At 44.2% G+C, this 24,869-nt stretch overlaps 1 protein-coding gene across 1 annotated transcript in view; it reads right to left on the reverse strand.

The window, feature by feature from the left end:
* CPSF3 (cleavage and polyadenylation specific factor 3) overlaps nt 1–24,869 on the reverse strand; it is a 41,649-nt gene that overhangs the window by 9,239 nt on the left and 7,541 nt on the right. The window contains exons 5-15 of the mRNA XM_075598328.1: nt 24,454–24,631; nt 18,934–19,023; nt 17,248–17,398; nt 15,795–15,970; nt 14,109–14,267; nt 13,407–13,553; nt 12,600–12,752; nt 10,149–10,257; nt 9,284–9,382; nt 1,529–1,623; nt 645–732 (exon numbers count right to left, since the gene is read on the reverse strand). Coding sequence (XP_075454443.1) covers nt 645–732; nt 1,529–1,623; nt 9,284–9,382; nt 10,149–10,257; nt 12,600–12,752; nt 13,407–13,553; nt 14,109–14,267; nt 15,795–15,970; nt 17,248–17,398; nt 18,934–19,023; nt 24,454–24,631 — 1,445 coding nt within the window. The remainder of the gene's footprint in view (nt 1–644; nt 733–1,528; nt 1,624–9,283; nt 9,383–10,148; nt 10,258–12,599; nt 12,753–13,406; nt 13,554–14,108; nt 14,268–15,794; nt 15,971–17,247; nt 17,399–18,933; nt 19,024–24,453; nt 24,632–24,869) is intronic.

Below are 24,869 nucleotides of genomic sequence, written 5' to 3' on the forward strand. Positions count from 1 at the left end.
GCATGTTTTCACGGTTGCAGGCTTTCTTTGCGTACTGTTAATGTGGCTTCCTGCACTATGAATCCTGAAGCTAGTTTTCAGAATGGTTACAGATGCTGCCATGTTTGGAAAAGGACAAGGTCAATATCAGCCCATTTCTAACACAGCCTGGCAGGGCGCTTTCTTTCCATGTGGTTAAGGGAGACGCATAATAAGGCCGCGCTTATAGTGCGCGCGTTTTCTTTCGCTTTCCGGCGACCAGGTCTTTTATTGGTTCAGAGGCTGTCACGTGTGGCGACAGCCTCTGAAAAATCTAATTTGACCGGCTTCAAGAATTCGCACCGCCACCGTCACTCTCGTCCGTTTTGCCGCGATGTCGCGTCGCCGGCACTACAAGCGCAGCCTAAGATGTTACAGCATTTGCCTTTTCCATCGATTGTAATGGAAAGAGGAGGGTAGTGGAAAGAGGAGGGTAGTGGAAAGAGGAGGGTAGTGGAAAGAGGAGGGTAGTGGAAAGAGGAGGGTAGTGGAAAGAGGAGGGTAGTGGAAAGAGGAGGGTAGTGCATGTGCATGTGCGTAAACATTCAGTTAGATCTGTAGTCCCAACGCGTGGCAGCTACCTTCGGGGAAATACTGCAAACTGCAGCACATTACAGGGATTTTACCTTTCTGTATTTTGGGGTTTGATTGAAGCTCTAGGATCACGGTGGTCACGGTGTCTGCGTACATATCATTTGATGGATTTGCCACCCACTGGAGGGAAAGGTATCAATACGTTAAAACGACTTGCATAAAAACATTGCTAGAAAAACTGAAGCCCCTTCAATCTACGCCCACTGGAAATGACGAGACTTTGAAAATAACTGCCGCAGAACTGAAACGACTAAAGTCACATGGTAGAAATGAGATCACTGGGTGGCTTTTCTGTAACTATTCTGTGTTTATTGACCTGCGCCGCATTCTTCTTACGCTCTGGTCCTGCAGCACAAATGGAATAGAAATTATATGTTCTCTCTCTGCAGCGGATTGTGCTGATGATGGTGATAACACCAGCAATATAGAAACGTTTCCCTAAGCACTTTATCTGCTGAACCAAAGGTACACAGTTAGCTGGTGCTCCAACTCACAGACGACCTTCCTGACCGGTCCAATAAGGAATAATATGGATGAAAGCAATAAGAGGGGGGGCACAAACGGACTTATGCAAAAGGATTTACTTGCCACAATCAAATTAGTGGCAATTAAATCCTTTTGCATAAGTCCGTTTCTGCCCTACTCTTATTGCGTTCATCGGCGATAACACCAGCAAAAATGCTCAGCCTCAACTTGTCTCCCTTCTTCTCTAAGTAGACATGGATAAGTATATTAATATACAAATCATGCGACAGATCCAGATTCTGTTTGGTGTTGGTGAAGCCCTATGCTGTTGGATAGGGATGTGAGGGCATTTTTTTTTGCCCCCACAACAGCAAAAGACAAACATGAAAACAACAGATGTTCAGCATCAGAGAGGCCTATTTCTCCAGAAAGCCATTGAATTTCCACTCGCCTCCAGCATCACCATGCCTGCTTCCTTTATCACAGTAATCGCCTTGAAAACCCTTAGAGCGTCCCTTTCGTTGATTTCAACTTCTTCCACCTCACCTGAAAATGGAGCATATTGATGGGTTATGAGAGGAGCCTCCCTCAGAGGCAGGTGAGATGTCTACAGCTATATCACTAATGGCAGAATCGCCTCTATAATGCCCAGCATTTCACACGCAATGCATGTTTAAAGCAGCAAAACCTGAGAAGAAATCTTATGGGGTTTTTTTTTTAATTTAAATAAATCAAATTCGTCGTCTTAGATAAAAGTGACTGTATTTTTTTAATTATAATTATTGAACTCTTAATGCATTTTTAAGCATTCTTTGATTCCTATAGCAGATTTTAACCCATTTCCCCAGCAGTGCAAGATATTTGCAACACTTTCCTGTTGGGGATAATTTGTTGCCAATGTTCCCAGCAGTTTGAGCTGCAAACTGTAACAATACATAATGTTACCTTAGTAATATACGGATACATTGTAGCTGCTGAGTTACACTGACTGAAGGATTGATTGAAACTGAAAAGCGGCCATTATGTTAGCCACACAATTAGGATTTTGCCAGATTTATAACAGGAGCACCAAACGATTACCAGATTAGGTAAGAATGTAGAATTAACACATTGTCACAAGCTTTACAAATAGGAAGTAAAAGGGGAAAGTAGTCTTGCTGCTTTAACCCATTTGCTACATTTATTAAAGTTCTTTTCCCATTTTATTTCTTTTGAACATAATGAGCAGGGCTCGACAAATGCACTCGCCTCTGACGCCGCTTTGACGCCACCCGGCATTCTTCTGCTTTGCCCTGCAACTTGCGAGTGCCTTCCCCGCAGCTCCTGTGACAATTGCTGCGCGGCGTCAAATTACAACGGAACGCTACGTGACGTCATACAGTGTCACGTTGCCATGACGTCACGTCCCATTTTCATGGCGTCTGACGCCGTGCAGCCAGGGGAGACACTCGCAAGATGCAGGGGAGAAGCAGGAAAATGGCGGGAGTTGCCGCAGGTAAGACTCGTGAGAAGGGTTGAGAGGTTTTTTTTTTTTTAGAATTTGTTGAGCCCTGATAATGTGTATAGGTCTTATTCCTATAGCGGGTCAATAGTTGGTACAAATAAACATTTCTTTGTGCAGTACCGACACAGCTACTAAAACTCTATTCTTCACTTGCATCTCTTCCATGGCAGCAAAAGTGTTAAAACCAGATGTAAAAGTGCTGGGACATGATCCGCCTGCTGGTTGGATAGAAAGTAGAGTGCTTCCAACTCCTGCACAGAACACGCTTTTGCCACGTTTCTTTTTAATTATATTTTTTTTAGACGATAATGGCCATCAAGGATATTTTCAATATTTGGTATTAGTTCTCTGTAGTAGAAAACTACCCAAGAATATCATAATGAAAAATATGATCGGAATGAAAAGAGAAACATAAAGAAGTCAGCACAAACAGGCCCGCCAACAGGGGGGGTCTGGCGGGGTTGGTGTCCCGGGCGGAAGGTGGGTGCGCGGGGGAAGGGAAGCTGAGTGAGCGGGCCGGGACCTGGCGGGTTTGGAGATGGGACGGGGGGGGGGGAGAGAAGAGGGCTGGAGTGAGTCCGGCGGTTGGCGCATGTTTCTCTCTTCTATCGAGGAGGTGGGTCCATGCGGCAGGTGTGGTTCTCTCCCGGCGCTCCCCCAATTACCGCTGCCGCCCGCTGTTTCAGTGGGGGGAGAGATTAATGTTGGGGGTGCCTGGGTGCCACCCCTCCGCATCCACTAGCCCCCCTCCTGACACCATCCCCAAGGTAAGTCTGAATTTTATATGTATTGGGACGGTGGGTGTATTTTGTAAATGTATTGGGGAGGTGGGGGAATTTTGCATATGTATTGTGTAAAAGACTGAATCTGGCCTTGTAGAATTGATATAAGTTAGTATATTTGAATGTAAAAAGTTTTTTTTTCTTTTTTCCCCCTCTTAACTCTGTGCTGTTAATTGACCAAATGGAACAAGCTGATTGATTGGGGAGGGGGAGGGTCATGTGACTGCTTTTATCTGTATAATACCAACACCTTTCCTGTATCTTTGCAGGAACTGCATTAGGCATTAGACAGTGAGGCATGTAAAGTCAGGTTATTAAGTGATAAATACAGTTACACTACAGTTTGACTAGAGGTGACTGGGGACTGGATCTACTGCAAACTCTTTTACTCAAGACAACAAACGGTAAGCTACTCAGATCACACTATGATCCCATGCTTGCTAACCTGCCTATTTCAACCCCCCACCCCTTTACAACTTATTTACTGCAGTCTCTCCCAAAACTGACTGCACAATACACTGAAACCCTGAACTGACTCTAACATTGCAATACAGCTAAACATTTGACAAGGAACAGCCACACACCTGCTGTTAGTCTGCTCACACTCACTCTGCTCACAACAGCTCCTTGCAGCACTGCCTACCTCTGGCATCATGAACCTGCTATGTATTTTAATTTTTTTCTTTCTCCTGGCCTCATGGAGATGTTACTCCCTCTATCCACTACAAACTCCTCCATCCTGGCCCACACCCAACATAACCATACACCCTGGACTACTCAAAAGCCTTGCACTATCTACTGAATGTTGGTGGAGAACTCTAAAAACCAGCACACCAACCACCTCTCAATCAAATGGCAAACATCACAAATCTACAACTTGCAAACAACTACCCACATTTCTACTCATACTATTACTCTCTTTAGCAGGTGATATTGAAACTAACCCAGGTCCTCCCATTTCAGCTCTGTCCCATGCCCCTGAGAATTCCACCTTTAAATTCCAAAAAGGGCTATCTGTCGTCCATATAAACATCCGGAGCCTGCTGCCCAAACTGGATGAACTAAGGGCATGGTGCCTTATGCATAAACCCAAAGCCATCATTCTTACAGAAACATGGCTATCCCCTAAAACCCCTGATGCAAATATCGCCATTCAGGGATACTCCATTTTTAGGAGAGATAGGTCAAAGAGGGGAGGAGGGGTGTTATTTTATATTGCAGACACCTTACAATTTACACTGTTAAATTGCCCACCAAGTCCACCCTCTTTTGAAACTCTAGTTGGCAAAATCTGCCTCCCCTTTTCTAAGCCCATCTTGCTTGATGGCATCTACCGCCCCCTAAAGCCCCTCTACAATCCCTGACTGATATCACCCAATTTCTTGGCTCCATTTCCTCTCTGAATGAGAAGAGTGAGCTGCTAGTTCTTGGAGATTTCAACTTCAATTGGCTTGACCCTAAAAACCACAAAATCCAGATACAACTTAAGTCACTTAACCTATCGCAACTCATTTCCCAACCCACACGGATAAACCTGAAATCGCATAACCATTCCTTGCTAGACTGGATTCTCTCCTCAAACCCCAGCAGAATCCAATCCTCTGGCATCCTTCCTGATATTTTCAGTGACCATGCAATAGTGTACTGTGTAAGGAAAATTAAACCGCCCCATTCAAGCCCTAAAGTTCTCCTCACTAGAACATTTAAAAACTTTAACCCACAACAGTTTCTGGATGACCTTACCAACTGCCCATGGCACAGAATCGATTTAATTCCCGACCCCGATTCTGCGCTCGACTATTTCCAATCCGAGTTCTTAAAACTCTGCGATACCCATGCTCCACTACGCAAAATAAGGGTACGGGGAGCCCACCTTCCATGGGTTACACCTGACCTTATAGCACTCTACCAGTTCAGGGATGCCTTGTGGAAAAGCTACAAAGTAACTGGCACTACCAAGGATCTCAATCACTACAGATGCATGCGAAACATGTGCACAAGGCAAACAAGGCATGCAAAAGCACAATATTACGCTGACAATCTCCAACAAAATACATCAAACCCAGCTAACTTCTGGAAGGTTATCAACAATATATTCCAGCCTCCTAAACATCAACAACCAAGTAATATCACTAAAGGGGATATTACTCTGACAAACCCCACTGACATTGCAAATGCATTCAATGATTACTTTGTGGGGTGTGCCACTAACTTATTAGCGAAACGCAGCACAAACTCCAAACATGAATCTCATCCTGGGAGTATCCCTACAGTCCCACCCCCTCCCAACACTGCCCACAATTTTCAATTTAGCCCAGTATCTGAAGAGGAGATTACACAAGCGCTCCTCAAACTAAAACTAAGCAGCCAATGTGGACCCGACTTACTACAATCTAGGTTCCTACGACTTGGTGCCCCAGCCATTGCCAAACCAATTGCGTCCATAGTCAACTCTATCCTGTCTGCAGGCCATATCCCTAAGACCTGGAAAACTGCCAGAGTTGTCCCAATCTTCAAAAGTGGGGACAAAAACACTGTCTCAAACTACAGGCCAATCTCACTTCTCCCAATTCTATCCAAAGTAATGGAAAAATGTGTCCACTCCCAATTAAGCGATTTCTACACCAAGACAAATTTCCCTAGTCAATTCCAGTCTGGGTTTCGTCCCAAACACTCCACCGTAACTACCCTGCTAAAAGTTTGCAATGAAATCCAGTGTGGAATGGAACGGGTACAACTCACTGGTGCAGTATTCCTAGATTTTGCAAAGGCTTTTGACACAGTTGATCATGTTATCCTGCTTAACAAACTCCAGAACTCTGGAATAGGGAAACATGCTTTAAACTGGTTTCAGTCCTACCTATCAGGAAGATCCCAACATGTGTCCATCTCAGGCTCTAACTCCCACCCCCTGGATATCACCTGTGGTGTCCCGCAAGGCTCTGTTCTGGGGCCCCTACTCTTCTCAGTGTTCATTAATGATCTTCCCACAGCTTGTAAGGAAGCCTCAATACACATGTATGCAGATGACACAATCCTATATGCACACAGCCATAGCCTCCCTGACCTTCAACACATACTTCAGTCTGACTTTTTGAGACTTGAAAACTGGATTTCCCAAAACAAACTGTTTTTAAACACTGACAAGACTGTAACAATGGTATTTGGGACCAAGACTAAATTTGTAAAGATTCCAGTGACTGAGCTCCTGATTAGAACCAACGCTAACACCACCCTAACACCTGTCACTAGTTTTAATTACCTGGGCTTATGGTTTGACTCCCACTTAACATTCGGGAGGCACATTGATACCCTGACAATCAAGACCTATGCCAAACTAGGGGTACTTTACAGGAACAAATCCTCCCTAAGTCTCCTGGTCAGAAAGCGTATTGCACAGCAGATGCTAATGCCAATTATTGACTATGGAGACATAGTATATGGCTCGGCTCCTCAAACCCACCTTAGCAAACTTGACACCCTCTACAATTCAATTTGTCGTTTTGTTCTCCAATGCAACTATAACACACATCACTGCGAAATGCTCAAAGAACTAGATTAGTCATCACTAGAGTCTAGGCGCAAAGTTCACCTTTCCTGTCTCACCCTCAAATACTTTCTGGGCAAGCTACCCAGCTACCTGAACAAGCTCCTCACCCCTACCACATGCAGCACCTATCACCTGAGATCAGACTCCAAAAGACTATTCATGGTCCCAGGCTCAACAAAGTATCCGGACGTTCCTCCTTCTCCTTCCGTGCACCCCAAAACTGGAACAACCTACCAGAGACTCTCATATCCACCACCAGCTTAAGTTCTTTCAAATCTAAGGCTGTCTCACACTTTAATCTGGTCTGTAACTGTTTCATAATATATATTTTCTTTAACTGTGCACGCAATGTCTTGTATATAATGTATACCTTGTTCATTTATGTAACTGTACTTGTAACCATGTATTTATTTGTTTTACTCTGTGCCCAGGACATACTTGAAAACGAGAGGTAACTCTCAATGTATTACCTCCTGGTAAAATATTTTATAAATAAATAAATAAATAAATTGGGGAGGTGGGGGAATTTTGCATATGTATTGGGGTGGTGGAGGAAATTTGCATATGTATTGGGGAGGGGGGGGGGGTATTTTGTAAGTGTATTGGGGAGGTGGGGGAATTTTGCATATGTATTGGGGAGGTGGGGGAAATTTGCATATGTATTGGGGATGTGGGGGATTTTGTATATGTAATGGCGAGGTGGGGGTCTTTTTAAAATGTGGTGGGGGTCTTTTTAAAATGTGTTGGGGCCACCCACCCACGCATGCATGCAGTCATCCACCCTTGCAGTCCGTTATTCAGTCACCCACCCTGGCAGACAGTCACGCACCCATCCAGGCAGTCAGTCACCCACCCATCCAGGCAGTCAGTCACCCATCCAAGCAGACAGACAAGCAGGCACCCAACCAGGCAGGCAGGCAAGCAGGCATCCAACCAGGCAGGCACCCACCCAGGCAGGCAGGCACCCACCCAACCAGGCAGGCAGGCAGTCACCCAGGCAGGCAGACAGACATGCAGGCACCCAACCAGGCAGGCAGGCAGGCAAGCAGGCACCCAACCAGGCAGTCAGTCACCCAACCAGGCAGGCAGGCAGTCAACCAACCAGGCAGGCAGGCAGTCACCCAACCAGGCAGGCAGGCACCCAACCAGACAGGCAGGCACCCAACCAGGCAGGCAGTCACCCACCCAAGCAGGCAGGTAGGCAGGCAAGCAGTCACCCAACCAGGCAGGCAGTCACCCAACCAGGCAGGCAGGCAGGCAGTCACCCAACCAGGCAGGCAGTCACCCAACCAAGCAAGCAGGCAGGCAGGCAGTCACCCAAAAGGTGTTACACTGTGCTCATTTGCATGTCATTACCCAGAATCCCTGGCTGCAGTGGAAGCACTGTATGCTAAGAGATAATGGAAAAGACAGCGTTGCAGACCTATCAGACATGCAAATGTACCCACACGTTTTCTCTTTAGTGTGTCAATATGAAGAACAAATGTAAGATTAAAGTCCAGCCAAATACTTAAAGCTCAGTCGTTGGAAGCTTTAGAAGTTTAGCCTTTGTCTAAAATACCATAGTTGCTGTTTGTAAGTGTTTACAAAAATAAGTTTGTTTGAAGTGATCCAGCATTCAATATTTGAGAAATGAGATTGCAGTACATTTCAAGGTTGTACAGGCTGCAGCTACATGCAGATAGGATACTACTGTATGATCTGCATACATGTGCATGGAGGGTGTCTTACAAACTGTGCGCAGGTCATCTATAAACAAGAAAAGAGTCAGTACATCAGAACAGAGCTGTGGTGGACACTCAGGAACATCCAGGTGGTTAGAGTCTGAGACACACATATTGGGATCTTCCTGAGAAGTGTGAAACCAGTTTAGAGCAATAAAAAGCTTGTTTAACATTATAGCGTGGTCAACAGTATCACACGTCTTCGCAAAATCTAGGAATATTGCATCAGTCACTGCCACACTGGATCTGATTGCACATTTTAAGAGGGCTGGTACTGTGGAGTGATTCAGCTGAAAGCCAGATTGGACAGGACTAAGAAAATGTGACTTCTAAGAATAGTTGCTTGTTGGAAATGAACACATTTTGCACAACTTTGGATAATACAGGTAGTACAGAGATAGGTCTGTAGTTGGAAACAGTGGGTTTTTATTCACCACTTTTGTGAATTGGGAAGACTGGCAGTTTTCCAGGTTTTAGGAATATGACCAGATGACAAAATATCATCAGAGGAGACAATTGGTTCAGCAATGCCAGGGGCACAGAGACAATGTAGTATGGCGCTCTATGAAGTACTAGCTCATTGCAGGCAAGTGCTATGAGATGTGAAATTATAATGAAGAGCAGATTCCTTTCCTTAACAACGCACCTGTAAGTTGCTGTAACTGGTAACACAGAAGATTAAAAGGCCCAGTGTATGGGATGGCTTGTGTCTGCGTGACTGTGCTCATGGCCAAATCTGTGTAACCTGTGGACAGAAAAAGAGAACCGCAGCAGCTCATGTTAAATACAGGTAAGTATAGCTGGAGACCGAAGCCAAAACTCGAGGTGAATCTGAAAATAGATTCATGTCCTTTCTTGAGACACAGCTAAACACTTTGATAAATTAGTTTGCAAACCACCCTACCCCTCTGATCACCAGAAGAACACAACATACATTGCATACTCAGTACCATAGAATAAATATTAATACTACCATATCATTAGCAAACTTCAGGTTCTTCATACAAGACATTTTGTAATTGGCCATTTAGTGTATTCAATCATGAGATTCGCTGTCCACTGTATACATTTTTTTGAAATGCCGAGTTCTCCATTAATAAAATCAGGAGTTAAATCATTTGAATTAAAAATTGAAAGCAGAATAAATATGGCCATTTACAGATCAATAAACACTGCAGACTTCCAACTCTAATTTTACAGCTTAGTAACGTGTGTGGTGAACAGCAACTGCAAAATAATTCCCAAAGTTTGGTGATCTCTCAGCAAAAGATGCACAACCTTCACACTAATTGAAAGAACACGCAAGATCATTACAACTCCCTTGAAGTGGTAACTTGCTTGTTCCCATCTCCTTACAGGCCAATCTATAGCCATATAATGGTCTCCGACTAATTACAAGCTTTTTTCCCCCCCTTCACCATGGTACAGGCTGTGGACTACTCAAGGAGAGAAGTTTAATTAGGGTTTCTGCGACACCCTAAGAAGTCAATGTACAGATACATTTTACTTACTGGAGAGGTCACTTGGGGAAAGAATATGATAGTTAAAGTTTCTTTTCACAAGGATCCCTGAAATCCTTTGCCCTTGTTCTGGCTTCTTGTCTGCAAGAGCACCCATCACCTGACCGGAAGAAAGCACATTCAATCACAGTGAGATCCTGACTGGTTTCACTGTACATTTCCCTGATCATCTACCAACAACATAAATCTCAGTGCGTAACCAAGAAGAGAGGTACTGAGGACTGCTCACTCAATTAGTGTGATCAATTGGCATCTTGCACATACAGATTGATCTCCGGATCCCCTTCCCATGTTAAAGGTGATTTAGTGATTTGCATTAGTTTTGCCGACAGTTCAATATGCAAAAAAACAGATTTTTTTTTATATATGGGGGAGGAGAGGAGAAACTGATGTGCTTAAAATATAGCAGGTCTGTAGTGTAAAGATTTCCCCGGATTTTAGTAAGATTTGATCCGTTATTAAACTCAAAGCTCCATTTTCTCAACATCTATTCTCTCCTAGACCCTCTACAATCTGGCTTACGCACTGCTCACTCCACTGCAACAGCCCTCACTAAAATAACTAATGACCTCCATGCTATAAGAGACAGAGGTAATTACACTCTGCTCATATTACTCTACCTCTCTGCAGCATTTGATACTGTGGACCACGCCTTTCTCCTTAACATTCTCCATACTCTTGGTATTTGTAACAAAGCTCTATCCTGGATCTCCTCTTACCTCTCCCATCGTACTTTCAGTGTCTCTTCTGCTAACACCTCCTACTCTATCGATCTCTCTGTGGAGGTACCCCAGGGATCTGTCCTGGGACCTCTCCTCTTTTCTCTGCACTCTCTCTCTAGGTGACCTAATCACAATCTCTTGGGTTCAAATATCACCTCTATGCTGACGACACCCAAATTTACTTTTCAACCCCTCACTGTACAACTGCTGTACAGACCAAAGTTTATGAATGTCTCTCTGCAATATCATCCTGGGTGGCCCTTCGCCGACTTAAACTTAACATGTCAAAAATAGAGCTCCTCATATTTCACCCCAAACCTGACCCTACTACCTCCTTCCACATTACTGTTGGAAGTTCTGTCATACACCCAGTAGCGCAAGCACGATGCCTAAGGGTCACACTCGACTCTAAAACCTGTCGCATTTTCCTCCGCAATATTACAAAGATACGCCCTTTCCTCTGTTGCTCGACTGGTAAAACTCTGACACAGGCCCTCATTCTCTCCCGTCTTGGTTACTAGAACCTCCTGCTGTCCGGCCTTCCTGCCTCTCACCTGTCTCCCATACAATCTATCCTAAACGCTGTTGCCAGAATCACTGTACTCTTTCCTAAATCTGTCTCAGCGACTCCCCTGCTGAAATCACTCTCCTGACTTCCTATCAAATTCCGCATCTCACACTCAATTCTCCTCCTCACTTTTAAAGCTTTACACCCTTCTTCCCCAATTTCTCGTTATGCACCATCCAGACTCTTGCGTTCCGCTCAATGATATCTTCTCTATACCCCCTTTGTATCTAAAGCCCTCTCCTGTCTTAAACCTTTTTCACTGACTGCCCCACACCTCTGTAATGCCCTTCCCCTCAATACCCGACTAGCACCCTCTCTATCCACCTTTAAGACCCACCTTAAAACACACCTGCTTAATAAAGCATATGAGTAGTTCTGTGGCTAATACTATACACGATACATAAAGCTTGGCCCCCTGCAGACACACTTCCTATAATGCCTCCCTACTGTTTTGTACATTCTTCCTAAATACCAATTAGATTGTAAGCTCCTCGGAGCAGGGACTCCTTTTCCTAAATGTTACTTGTATGTCTGAAGCACTTATTCCCATGATCTGGTATTTGTATTATTTGTTATTTATATCAGCGGTGCGCAAACTGTGGGGCGCGACCCCCAGGGGGGGCGCGGCACTGCCGACGGGGGGCGCGGGGTTTACAGAGGCCCCGCGCGCTTCCCGAAGGCACTTGAATTAAGTGCCGGGGGAGCTGCAGGGCCTCTGTAAACCTAACTTACCGTGGCTCCGGCGGCTTCCTCCCTGTGTCTCCATGGCAACGCGGCGTCAAAACGACGCTGCGAGGTCATGTGACGTCACGTTGCCATATCATTACGCCGGAGCGCGGGTAAGTTGGGGTTGGGAGGGGGGCGCGGGAGTGAGGGGACAGCCGGCAGGGGGGCGCAGGGAAAAAAGTTTGCGCCCCCCTGATTTATATGATTGACGTGTCTATAAATAAAAACATACATACAAAACTGTAAAGAAACAAAATGTTAATAAAACTCATTTTTTTCACCGTTTTGAGCGGACAGAGGCTACAAAAGCTAGAGAATTTTAAGTCAAAACTTTACATACGTGCCTGAGGCAGGGGGATTAATACTCTCAGTACTTATGCACTATAAGCTTGTCACAAATGCAGGCTCTGCTTCTCAGAACGTTACCTTGGCCAGCTTCTCTCCTCTGAAGTTGAGTGTCACAGCCTCTGTGTTCCTGGGGTTATGAACCTCTATGTGAACTTCTTCATTGTCCTCATACTCCCGGATCAGAGCAGCTTTGAGCCTGGCCATTTCATTCTGCTCACCATGCACCAATATCTACACAGATAACAAGCAATCCACACGTCACAAGGAGGACATGCGTTCAACCAAACCATAGGGTAACACACGTTGTAGTAAAGTACTGTTACTCTTATGTCAACCCTGAAACCACACATCCTAAATCATCACGTGGAAGGTTCTGTTAACCATGTGTGTTCAGCATCTTAAGATATCGTTTAAATTACAATGAATTCCCTTCAGTTGTCAGACAATAGGTACAAAAACAAAAAACCCACGGCCGTATGCACCCCTCACAGTTTTTACATTGAAAAATGACGTTCTACAAACAGATATGCATATGAGAAGTTTAGGCGTAGGACATATTAGCTTTATCCGTTTTAAGCAGAAAAAAGTGAAGGGAATTCATGTTAAGTACAAGAAAATGTTGATCTATAAGAAGCCAATAACCTCCAGAGTGATGTAAGGTTAGACAGGAAATATCAACTGGAAGGATTAGATAATAATGTACATTTATTAATAATAATAATAGTAGTTATATGGGTATTTATACTAATTGCAACTTGAGCAGCATTCATGCAGCACGGCTGTCTTGCTGCCATGCAAACAAAATCCTAACCGCAAAATTAAAGTATTATTTTATCCAATGACCGCCGATATAGGACATACGGTGATAAATGACCAGTAACTCACCACATGGGGAGGTTTCAGAGCCCGTATAAACTCGCTGGTTTGCTGGTAATCTGTATGTGCGGAGAATGAAATATAGTCCACAGACATCTTGAGGGGAAGCTTCTGGCCAGACATGGTGGTGATCTCCTCAGGCTCTGACATGATGTGCTGTGAAAGGAGTAGCCATCCTCAGCACACAGGTAACACAGAGATTTGTGCTGGTCCAACACTGCCAGCAGCAATCAAAACCTTCTGGCATATTGTCCCTGGTATAATGGCATTGCCACCATCAAGTGCAACTAGATATTCTGTGGTCTCCTTTACTACTAAACCTTCAGCAACTTCAGTTCCATAAAAATATGGTAGTTTCTACATTTTCAATATTATACATTTATACTTTTTTAAAACTTTATTGCTCTACAGTCAAAGGTTCAGAATGTACCACTATGTGACTGAAATGCAATTTATAATTGTTACTGTAAGTGATTGCTGTTCATGGGTTACAGTATGAGTGTAGAACAAATAAAAACAGGTCCACAACCCTGCCTTTCCCCATTATCTCTTAGCATGGAATGCTTCCACTGCAGCCAGGGATTCTGGGAAATGACAGGGAACTACTTTGTGGTACATTAGGTGTAATTTGTATTGTGTGCTGGAGAAACCTGCGCTTGCTGGAACTGCTGAAGATTAATTAGCAAGTCTGCACTACCTCCATGGACTCACCTTGGCCAGTGTCCCTTCCACGCAGTAGCCGGCTATGATGACTCCATTCCTCTTGTCGGTGCACCAGCTCTCAAACAGCTCCCTGGACAGGCCGCTCTGCATCATTCCAGGGGAGGCCATGACCACACTGGGGCCGATGTCATCAAAATGATCCATGCTCTGAAACCAGAGTAAGATACTTCAAAAACCCAGCACTTGGTCGTGACAAAAGAGAACATTTTGTATGAAAGTCACAGATGAATTGATACCTCAGAGAATGTAACCCGTTTGCAGAGTTTCAGCTCAGTGCTGTATCCTAGGAACCCATACACCACTTCATCAGAACAAGTTAAACCTTTATTTGGCGTTGCTCCCCAGTGCATACGTCACAACTTCTGCACTCATTACTTTGCAATGTAGTATGGTGAGAAAGTGACATAGGGGTCTCAAGTAAACAGTACTGGGATCTAAGCAGCCATTTTGTTTGTCAGCAACCATTTTGTCTGTTCTTGTCCCGGTCTGTGTCATCCATTTTGTCTTCTGTCTGCATGAAAGCTGCATGAAAGTATAGCAGCTCGGGTTAAAAGATGTTTTGCTCTCAGTAATTATTGTTGATACCAGCTTTGGCCAGCTGCACAGGAAAGACGCATGTAACCGTGAGTTACTACCAGGCGCCATTAGGTGAGATCACAGTAGAAACCATTTCTCACATTTGAGTGAGATCCGAGTAGAAACCATTTTTCACATACACCCCACCTTAAAGATTGCACAAACATAGCAGGCCCCAGCGTATGTAGGGGAAAGGTTACTGAGCTTGCATAAGATTTTTAGCTGATTTTCATATTCATTTGTTTTTCATATAATGCTTTGTTATTTTCTATGAAGTACAAGTCACCCCATAAAAGAGGCGTGATCTTTAGTACTGTATTAGGGTATAAATATGCTGTATACTGTATTTTCTGTCAGACAGCTTATGCCTAAGCTGTCTACATCAGAGTGTGCACCTGAATGCTTAATAAACGCATTTGGCGTACTGAATCTTTGTGGTAATATTTTTACAGCTTTAACAATGGAATATGGCTACCCAAACTCCGTCTGAACGGCCCCTATTAAACACAATATAGAACTTCATTTTGTCTAGTGTAAGAAAATAACCACTGCAATACATTTCCTTTTTGCTTAGTTCATGTCTTTATATGAGAATAGGTGATGGGTCCCAAAATAGCATTAAAACAGATTGATGCACTGCTCTTTTCTCATGTCACTTCAGTAACTATATGTAGAACAGAAGGGAAGCTGAGCACACCAAAAGAAATGCAATCATTTATAAAAAGTTCACACCCTGAAGGTGTTTGTACACCGAAACATCGGATGGTTTGTGACTGTAATCAGTCAATTAAATGAACTTTTTATAAATTATTGCATTTCTTGTGGCGTGCTCAGCTTCCCTTCTGTTCTAGATATAGTTACTGAAGTCCCTGACTAGGTTTTTACTGCTTGCAGCACCCACTACTATTCCTGTTTGTTGCTCCTGTTCCCATAGAGTTGGGGCATCCCAAGTTGCATTTATCGTGACTCTTGTGTGTTTAACTTCAGTAACTATGCAATATTACATCCAGACAACTCATATTTTCAGGCCCTAGATGAGAGAGATCACTCACAGGATTCATTTCTATTATAACCACGTCTCCCGCCCATCACACTGACCTTAAGGTTGCTGATGTGTTTGAACACAAAGGGGTTGTTGATGTTGATCTGCTTGCGGATCTTGTCGTTCATGGCGTTCACATAGGTCTGGTACACGGCCATGCATTTCTTGGCCAGAGATGAGGCGTAGTATATGGGGATATCGTGGAGCTCTGGGTGATTTTGCCAGTACTCATCTAGAAGAGGAGTCAAAACAAAGCATGACTCAGAAAGCATCGCCACCCTGACACCTGTGGTAACATGGGGGTAGTCCTGCTCTGGTTGTGTTTATTCTGCAGACTAGGTTTAAACCAATACTGAATACAATGCATTTTGTTGAAACGTCTCCCCTTGCTGCTTTGAAAAGGCTATAGCAATGTGCGGTTGCAACCTGAATATGGTTTCAAAATAAGGGGAAAATGTTAATGTAAAAATGACCAACATGAAACCAGGGAGGACATACAGGATCCGAGGCAATAACTAATTACCTTACAAAATGCAACCTTCCAAAGCTCATCGAAGAAGACTCTCAAACATTAAACAAAAAAATCTCCCAGGAAGAATTTGCAGGAGTAATAAAACAGCTTAAAACCAATACAACACCAGGCCCGGGTGGCTCCTCCAACCTGTATTATAAAAGGTTCGGAGCGGTGCTGTCCCCCGTTTATCCTCGAGATGTTTAACTCCTTCTTGGAAGGGGCGGAGATCCCTTCTTCAATCTCAACGGCTAATTTGGCAATAATCCACAAGGAGGGGAGGGACCCCCTACAATGTGGAAGCTATAGACCGATTTCTCCTTTAAATTCAGACCTGAAAATATACAGCAAAATTCTACCCCCCCCCCCCCCTCTGTAACCTTTCAATGTTGTGGGAGATGTCCCCATCCTGACATAACGGTTACACAAAGCAGCACCAGAGTAATTTTTAGGCCAGTAGCTGTTACGCCAAGGGGGCACTCAAGGGGTTAGGAGATTAAATGTCACTAATTACAGGATAGTGCAGCAGTATGTTAATGTAGTGAACCAAAGTTGTACGTATGTAAAGGTTAGTGGGGTGGGTTAAGTCAGCGGTGCGCAATCTGTGGGGCGCGACCCCCAGGGGGGGCGCGAGACTGCCGACGGGGGGCGCGGGGTTTACAGAGGCCCCGCGCGCTTCCCGAAGGCACTTAAATTAAGTGCCGGGGGAGCTGCAGGGCCTCTGTAAACCATACTTACCCGTGGCTCCGGCGGCTTCCTCCCGGCATCGCCATGGCAACGCGCCGTCAAAATGACGCCGCGAGGTCATGTGACGTCACGTTGCTATGGCAACGTGACGTCATTACGCCGGTGCGAGGGTAAATTGGGGTTGGGGGGGGCGCGGGAGTGAGGGGACAGCCGGCAGGGGGGCGCAGGGAAAAAAGTTTGCGCCCCCCTGGGTTAAGTAACTGAAGTTCCTGTTGCATCGCTTGGGATAAGAGATCCGTAGTGCAGCTTACCCAAAATCAGGAGGAGCTCCTGTGCTCGCCCAAGAGCAAACACAGGGATCAGGCCTCTCCCTCCCCGGTTGACGATGTCGTGTACGGTGTTACAGAAACGGGCCTCCCTCTCCTCTCGCTTTTCATGTATGTGGGTACCGTATGTAGATTCCTGTTCGGGAAAATAAAAACAATGACAGGTTTAAATAAAACACTTTTGTAGAAATGGTGTGGAGGAAATAAAAATGCACAGAAGGCAAAACATATACTCATAATACCGCAACATACAGGAGGGGCAAGTACTAACCTACAATTAAACATACACAATCTTAGTGATCTGAATACCCAGACCCACAGTATTATATATCTTTATATGTATAAGCACACACAGACACATACTGTACATACATACTTGTGAAAACTGGAGCGCTACTGGGAAAGTGACCTCAAATATATACAGCCGTAAGCAAAGAAGCCCCAATGCACATCCAGCCTGACCAATTATTCCGTTCATTTCTATATGTGTTCTTTTCATAAGTATGGGACATTTAGTTCAATTTTTGGGCCAAAACATGTCAAGGTATAGTCCCTTTCAGCGCGTACCTACACTACCAATGTTATACTGTGTCCTCTGTATTTCCTCCACTATATAGAGCAAAGAGGCAATAAAAGAACAAGAATAGCACGGGTATAGCACGAGTTTCAAGTACTAACCTATCAGTGAGAAGGCTAGATAAAAGTTATAAGCAATTAGACTACGAGACCAGAGTGCGCCACTCAGCAAGGCAACGTCAATAGATGTTTGGGTTAAGACAGGGGTGCACAAACTTTTGCAGGTGCGCGCGCCCCCCACCCCCACCTGCTGCCCTCAGTGCTCGCGCCACCCTTACCTCCGTTCCCTGCGTCAAATGACTCCGCGTTGCAATGGCGACAACATGTCAGCAGCCACCTGAATCTTGGCAAGTAACAGGTTGCAGAGGCCTCACGCGATCCCCCGGTTTTTAATTTAAAGGTGAAGAGCGTGGAGCCTCTGCCAGCACCGTGCATCCCCTACAAAAATCTCCCGACCCCCAGTTTGCACACCGCTGGGTTAAGATATTGTTAGACACGGAATAGGTCTCTATTCTACTGTTACCCCTTGCCTGCTAGAAGCCAAGCACTGCAGCCCCCTTTGGCAGTCGAGAGGTTACAACAGCTCTTAGATTGTTCAAAGTGTACAATTTACAGGAGACAGGATTAGATTTGTGTATCAAATGCACACATTTGGACTTTCAGCTTAATACGGACAAGACCTAACTCCTACCAATAGGAGTGACCCATTTGCAGTGTCACCTGTCTGATTAACAATGTCAGCCACCTTTGACCTTGGAGAGGTCCCTTTTGTACCTCCGGTAACAAAAATCCAATAGGATTATTGACTGTCAGGTGAGGGATTATGTCTGAGAAAAAAAAATATGCCCAACTCTGTTTACAGGGACAGCATTATATAAGGAAAAATGATTACATTATTACTGAACTGATAAATACTATACTGTATTGCTTTACAACTAAAGGCATTTTACTGTGGGGGAAAACAAAAACACTCCATGTTTCTGATACTTTTCTTATCAGATTGTACAGGTTTTTCTGCTGCATTCCAGCTACAGTAACCAAAGTGCAGCACTGTCCCACATCAAAGTACAGTACAGATAGTAACGTGATAATTACAATGATAAGAATATCTGGTTTAATGTTCGGTATCTCTGCTGCCATCAAGTGTCTGTCCTCCTGTCTGGAGAAATCGCCAGTATAAAGGATCTGCAAAGCAGAAGCAAGAAAGAGGGATTAGAAGAGAAAATCACACGTGCTCATGACTCATTCACATGATCATATAGCAGATTTACACGCCAAGGTTGAAATTTACTAGGCACTTTACCAAGTATCAAGCCCTGATTCCGCTGCAATTGCCACGTCAACGGCACTTAATGCCGGATGGCAGAGGAATAGCCTGCATCGGTGCTTAGCAAATCCCGGCTTAAGAGTTTGTCCAACTAATGGAGATATTGTTATTCAAGGTATACAAAAGTATACTTGTAGTTAAGTTATGCTGTGACATTTAGGGTTAATGGCTTCCACACAGCTTGCTCCACTGAAACAGCCCTCACTAAAATAACTAATGACCTCCATGCTGCCAAAGACAGAGGTCATTACACTCAGCTCATATTACTCGATCTCTCTGCAGCATTTAATACTGTGGATCACCCTCTTCTTCACATTCTCCATACTCTTGGTATTCGTAACAAAGGCAGGAAAGTCAATCCGCGCTCATGCTTCCTAGAAGGGATCTTGAAGTAGATCAACTCTCCCCTCTTGCTGCTACTGTGATGTGGAGGCACACCTCCTCCACTTCTAACTTCCGTAGGAAGACTCCAACGTCAGAAGATATTGAAAAAGACACAGAAGCGCACCAAGGGTTAAGGATAATGTATTAAACAATTGGTATAATAAAATGTAAAAACTTACACATCATATTAAAAATGTCCAGTAGCGGCCAGTACAAGAATGGTGGATCCAGGGGGATGGGTAGGCGCAGGAGGTATTGCCTGATGTTTGCAGTTCAGTCCCGCGCGCTGGGGCTGTCTTGCCCGGCAAGGCTCAGATCTTACTTCCGGGTTGCGGCTGTCGCAGGACCCGTATGGAGCTGCCCTCCGATCGCCTGTGTACTTCACGTCCCACTCGAGCAGGTGAAACCAGCTCAAAGGTTCGTATGAAGCTGGGACTTGTGCAACCAAACGTCTGGGCACCAACAAGTACTATATATACTCCAACGCGTTTCACACTATTCAGTGCTTCATCAGGCGGGTTGATGAAGCACTGAATAGTGTGAAACGCGTTGCGGAGTATATACAGTACTTGTTGGTGCCCAGACGTTTGGTTGTACAAGTCCCAGCTTCATACGAACCTTTGAGCTGGTTTCACCTGCTCGAGTGGGACGTGAAGTACACAGGCGATCGGAGGGCAGCTCCATACGGGTCCTGCGACAGCCGCAACCCGGAAGTAAGATCTGAGCCTTGCCGGGCAAGACAGCCCCAGCGCGCGGGACTGAACTGCAAACATCAGGCAATACCTCCTGCGCCTACCCATCCCACTGGATCCACCATTCTTGTACTGGCCGCTACTGGACATTTTTAATATGATGTGTAAGTTTTTACATTTTATTATACCAATTGTTTAATACATTATCCTTAACCCTTGGTGCGCTCTGTGTCTTTTTCAGTATTCGTAACAAAGCTCTATCATGGATCTCCTCTTACCTCTCCCATCATACTTTCAGTGTCTCTTTTGCCAACACCTCCTCCTCTAACGATCTCTCTGTGGGGGTACCTCAGGGCTCTTTCCTGGGACCTCTTCTCTTTTCACACTCTCTCTAGGTGACCCAACAACATCTTTTGGGTTCAAATATCACCTCTATGCTGATGACACGCAAATTTACTTTTCTACCCCATACCTTACACCTGCTGTACAGACTAAAGTTGCTGAATGGCTCTCAGCGCTATATCATCCTGGATGGCCCTCTGGCGACAAACTTAACATGGCAAAAACAAAGCTCCTCATACTTCCTCCCAAACCTGGCCCCACTACCTCCTTCCACATTACTGTTGGAAGTACGATCATTCACCCAGTAGCCCAAGCACGCTGCCTAGGTCACACTCGACTCCTCTCTCACATTCAAAAGGTAGCCAAAACCTGTCGTTTTTTTCCTCTGGTATATTACCAAGATACACCCTTTCCTCTGTTGCTCGTCTGCAAAAACTGACACAGACTCATTCTCTCCCGTCTCGACTACTGTAACCTCCTGCTGTCCTGCTTTCCTGCCTCCCACCTGTCTCCCCTACAATTTATCCTAAATGCTGCTGCCAGAATCACTCTGTTTCCGAAATCTGTCTCAGCATCTCCCCTGCTGAAATCCCTCTGCTGGCTTCCCTTATCACACACTCAATTCTCCTCCTCTCTTTTAAAGCTTTACACGCTTCTGCTCCTCTTTACATTTCAGCCCTAATTTCTCGCTATGCACCATCCCGACTCTTGCTTTCTGCTCAAGGATGTCTTCTCTCTACCCCTTTTGTATCTAAAGCTCTCTCCCGCCTTAAACCTTTCTTACTGACTGCCTCACACCTCTGGAATGCCCTTCCCCTCAATAACCGACTAGCACCCTCTCTATCCACTTTTAAGACCCACCTTAAACATACCAGCTTAACGAAGCATGTGAGTAGCTCAGTGGCTGAAAATTAACACCTCATGCATAAACCTTGGCCCCCTGCAGACGCACTTACCAGAACGCCCTCCTACTGTATCTGTACGTTCATCCTACCAACCAATTAGATTAGGACATGAAAAAGAAATTGAAAACACAAAATAGTGCAATATTGTCTATTCCAACAAAATAGCTTCAATGCTGGAAGTTCTATAAAATTTGAACACACGCGTTTAATGTGAAATGAAAGCGTTGTGGTTGTTCAAAGTTACCAATGTATATCTCCAGACAGGTACTCCAGATCCATATAAAGGGGGGAAATCCATAAAAAAAGGGGAAAGCAAAATAGTATAATACCGTTTTTCATTTTTAAAAACACAAAGTATGTCACTTACATAAGTGCCTTTGTTTGACCCTATGACCCAGGGTGGTCTGAATGCTCTCAGACAAGATATTCACAGCTACAGCATCCGCTCCATGGCCATCACAGCAGGTACTGGGCTGATTAAAGTTGTCCTCCACTCTTGATGTCATCAACAAGGGCTCTTTAGTGATCATCCCCTGATGAAGACTTTGCAGTGGAAACACGCGTTGGGTGATATCAGTGATCACTAAAGAGCCCTTGTTGATGACATCAAGAGTGGAGGACAACTTTAATCAGCCCAGTACCTGCTGTGACGGCTGTGGAACAGATGCTGTAGCTGTGAATATCTTGTCTGACCTTATGACCCAGGGTGGTCTGAAAGCTCTCAAACAAAGGCACTTATGTAAGTGAAATACTTTGTGTTTTTAAAAATTAAAAAACGGTATTATACTATTTTGCTTTCCCCTTTTTTTTATGGATTTCCCCCCCTTTATATGGATCTGGAGTACCTGTCTGGAGATATAAGTTGGTAACTTTGAACAACCACAACGCTTTCATTTCACATTAAACACGTGAGTGCAAATTTTATAGAACTTCCAGCATTGAAGCTATTTTGTTGGAGTAGACAATATTGCACTATTTTGTGTTTTCAATTTCTTTTTCATGTCCTCATGTGATTTGCGCACCTGTTTCTCCTTCGTTTGCTGATTGAATTTGGTTTGAATTCTACGTCAGGAGCTGCACTCATTAAGGATAGTATATCATCTGTGTCACTTTTTATTTATTTGTGATATTATTTGCGCTTGTTTTTCTATTTCAACCAATTAGATTGTAAGCTCTTCGGAGAAGGGGCTCCTTTTCCTAAATGTTACTTTTATATCTGAAGCACTTATTCCCATGTTCTGTTGTTTATATTATTTGTTATTTATATGATTGTCACGTGTATTACTGCTGTGAAGCTCTATATACATTAATGGCGCTATATGAATAAAGACATACATACATACTGGTACCTACAGTAGTCAGTCCCATATCATAGCTGTGAATTTACTAATGTATCAACGGAAATCTCCATGCTATTTTGACTGCTGACTGCATTTCTCTTTAGCAGTGTTTCATACTCAATATGACACCCGTCGCTTTTTCATCCTACAAACCGCTTATTAATAAGTCACATACAGCAGCTCTCAATTTGCCTAAAAAAGTGCAGAGACAGTATACACTGAACCCCCTTTGCTGCCAAAAGGTCTGTAAACAATATCGATAGAGTGTGTGAAACCACCAGGTGTGCGCCTGTGTGATTCTTGCAGCTTATCTGATAAATAATAAAGGATTACAGCTTCCTATCAGACCCTATGTATTGGCTAGCTGCCATACCAAGGGGGAAAACTGGAATTATTCAGGGGTCACTTAAATAAGCACCAGACACTTCGAATACCAGCTCCTTTTAACATGCGTTCTCACAGAGAACTTAACCCTACAAATGCTAATTGAGCAGAATAAGCATCAGCTCTATAGTAAGCTATCGGGTGTCTGTATTATTCCGGCAGCGCATTTCAAACACTAAAGGATTGCAGCCTCCCCTTGGACCCAAAATGTTATCCTACCTCTTCTAACACAATTTGAATTGTGTCTGTAAATGTTACTTATGCCCATAATAATCTCTCTAACTGTCCCATGAAATATCTGTAACATGAATGTGTAACCTTTGTTCATTTAATGCAACCATGTATTATTATAACTCTGGCTTTTCTTCTCTGTCTCCACTGTAACAAAATAATTGTATTTAATTTGCGTTGTTCCCAAACGTACTGTATAGTAGTGTGGAGTTCCCTTAAGTGGAGGCCCGTATTTACTTATTGTGACTAAGTATCTGCCAACCGAATATCAAAGTAGCCATCCTATTTTTCCCATGACTATTTGTGGCTACAATAACATGGATTGGATGTAACCATTTCTACCTTTGTAGATAATTGGCCAATTAAGCCTGCAAGCTAACATTTGTGGCAGCATGCTACTATACGGCTACTTCATTAAGGATCTGAGAAACAAAATAGTTGATTTCCTTATCCCCCCCCATAACCTTTCATTTCCGCCGCCTTTTTACCCTAGTTATACGAAATAATCACTGAACCGGAATCGCTAGAAATATTATTTTACCTTATTAATAAATGTTAAGTTCCAAGTGACTCACGATCCATATCTGGTATTTGGGAGATCAGTGCCCATTACAGGGATTTCTTTGCTTTATACAGGCATACCCCGCATTAACGTACGCAATGGGACCGCAGCATGTATGTAAAGCGAAAATGTACTTAAAGTGAAGCACTACCTTTTTTCCCCCACTTATCGATGCATGTACTGTAATCGTCATATACGTGCATAACTGATGTAAATAACGCATTTGTAACAGGCTCTATAGTCTCCCCGCTTGTGCACAGCTTCGGTACAGGTAGGGAGCCAGTATTGCTGTTCAGGACGTGCTGACAGGCTCATGCGCGATCTGCCATTTGCCTATTGGGCGATATGTCTTTACTCGCGAGTGTACTTAAAGTGAGTGTCCTTAAACCGGGAATTTCCGCGACTGCGCATTTGAGAATAAACCGTGATGTCACTCCCTTGCACATACCTTCACGCCAGCTATCTCGATCATAAACATGGCCGCTCCCAAGACGTGTCCGGCGTGGTAACACCAGAACTTGATTCCTGCCACCTCCTTCACCTCGTGGAAGTTGATGGTCTCTATTTTGTCCATGCTTTCCTCCAGATCAGTCTCTGTGTACAGCATGTCATCTGCTGAGATATTGCTGGGAGGAAAAAAAAGAAAAGAGCATATAAGTATTTACAGCAGCAATCCTCCCTAAATGGATCTTACCTGAACCGGAGCTCATACTGGGTCCTTCCACATCTGGGGACCCCTCGGTTCCAGAAATATTTGTAGCGACCTATATGTAGGGCCGCTGAATTACAAGCTTGGCAGCAGGGTGACCAATGATGCTGCAGCTTTTCTATTGGCCAATGGGCCGTAGCACTGACCGCACTCCT

This window comes from Ascaphus truei, chromosome 4, assembly GCF_040206685.1.
Source record: "Ascaphus truei isolate aAscTru1 chromosome 4, aAscTru1.hap1, whole genome shotgun sequence".
In the NCBI taxonomy this organism is placed as follows: Eukaryota; Metazoa; Chordata; class Amphibia; order Anura; family Ascaphidae; genus Ascaphus; species Ascaphus truei.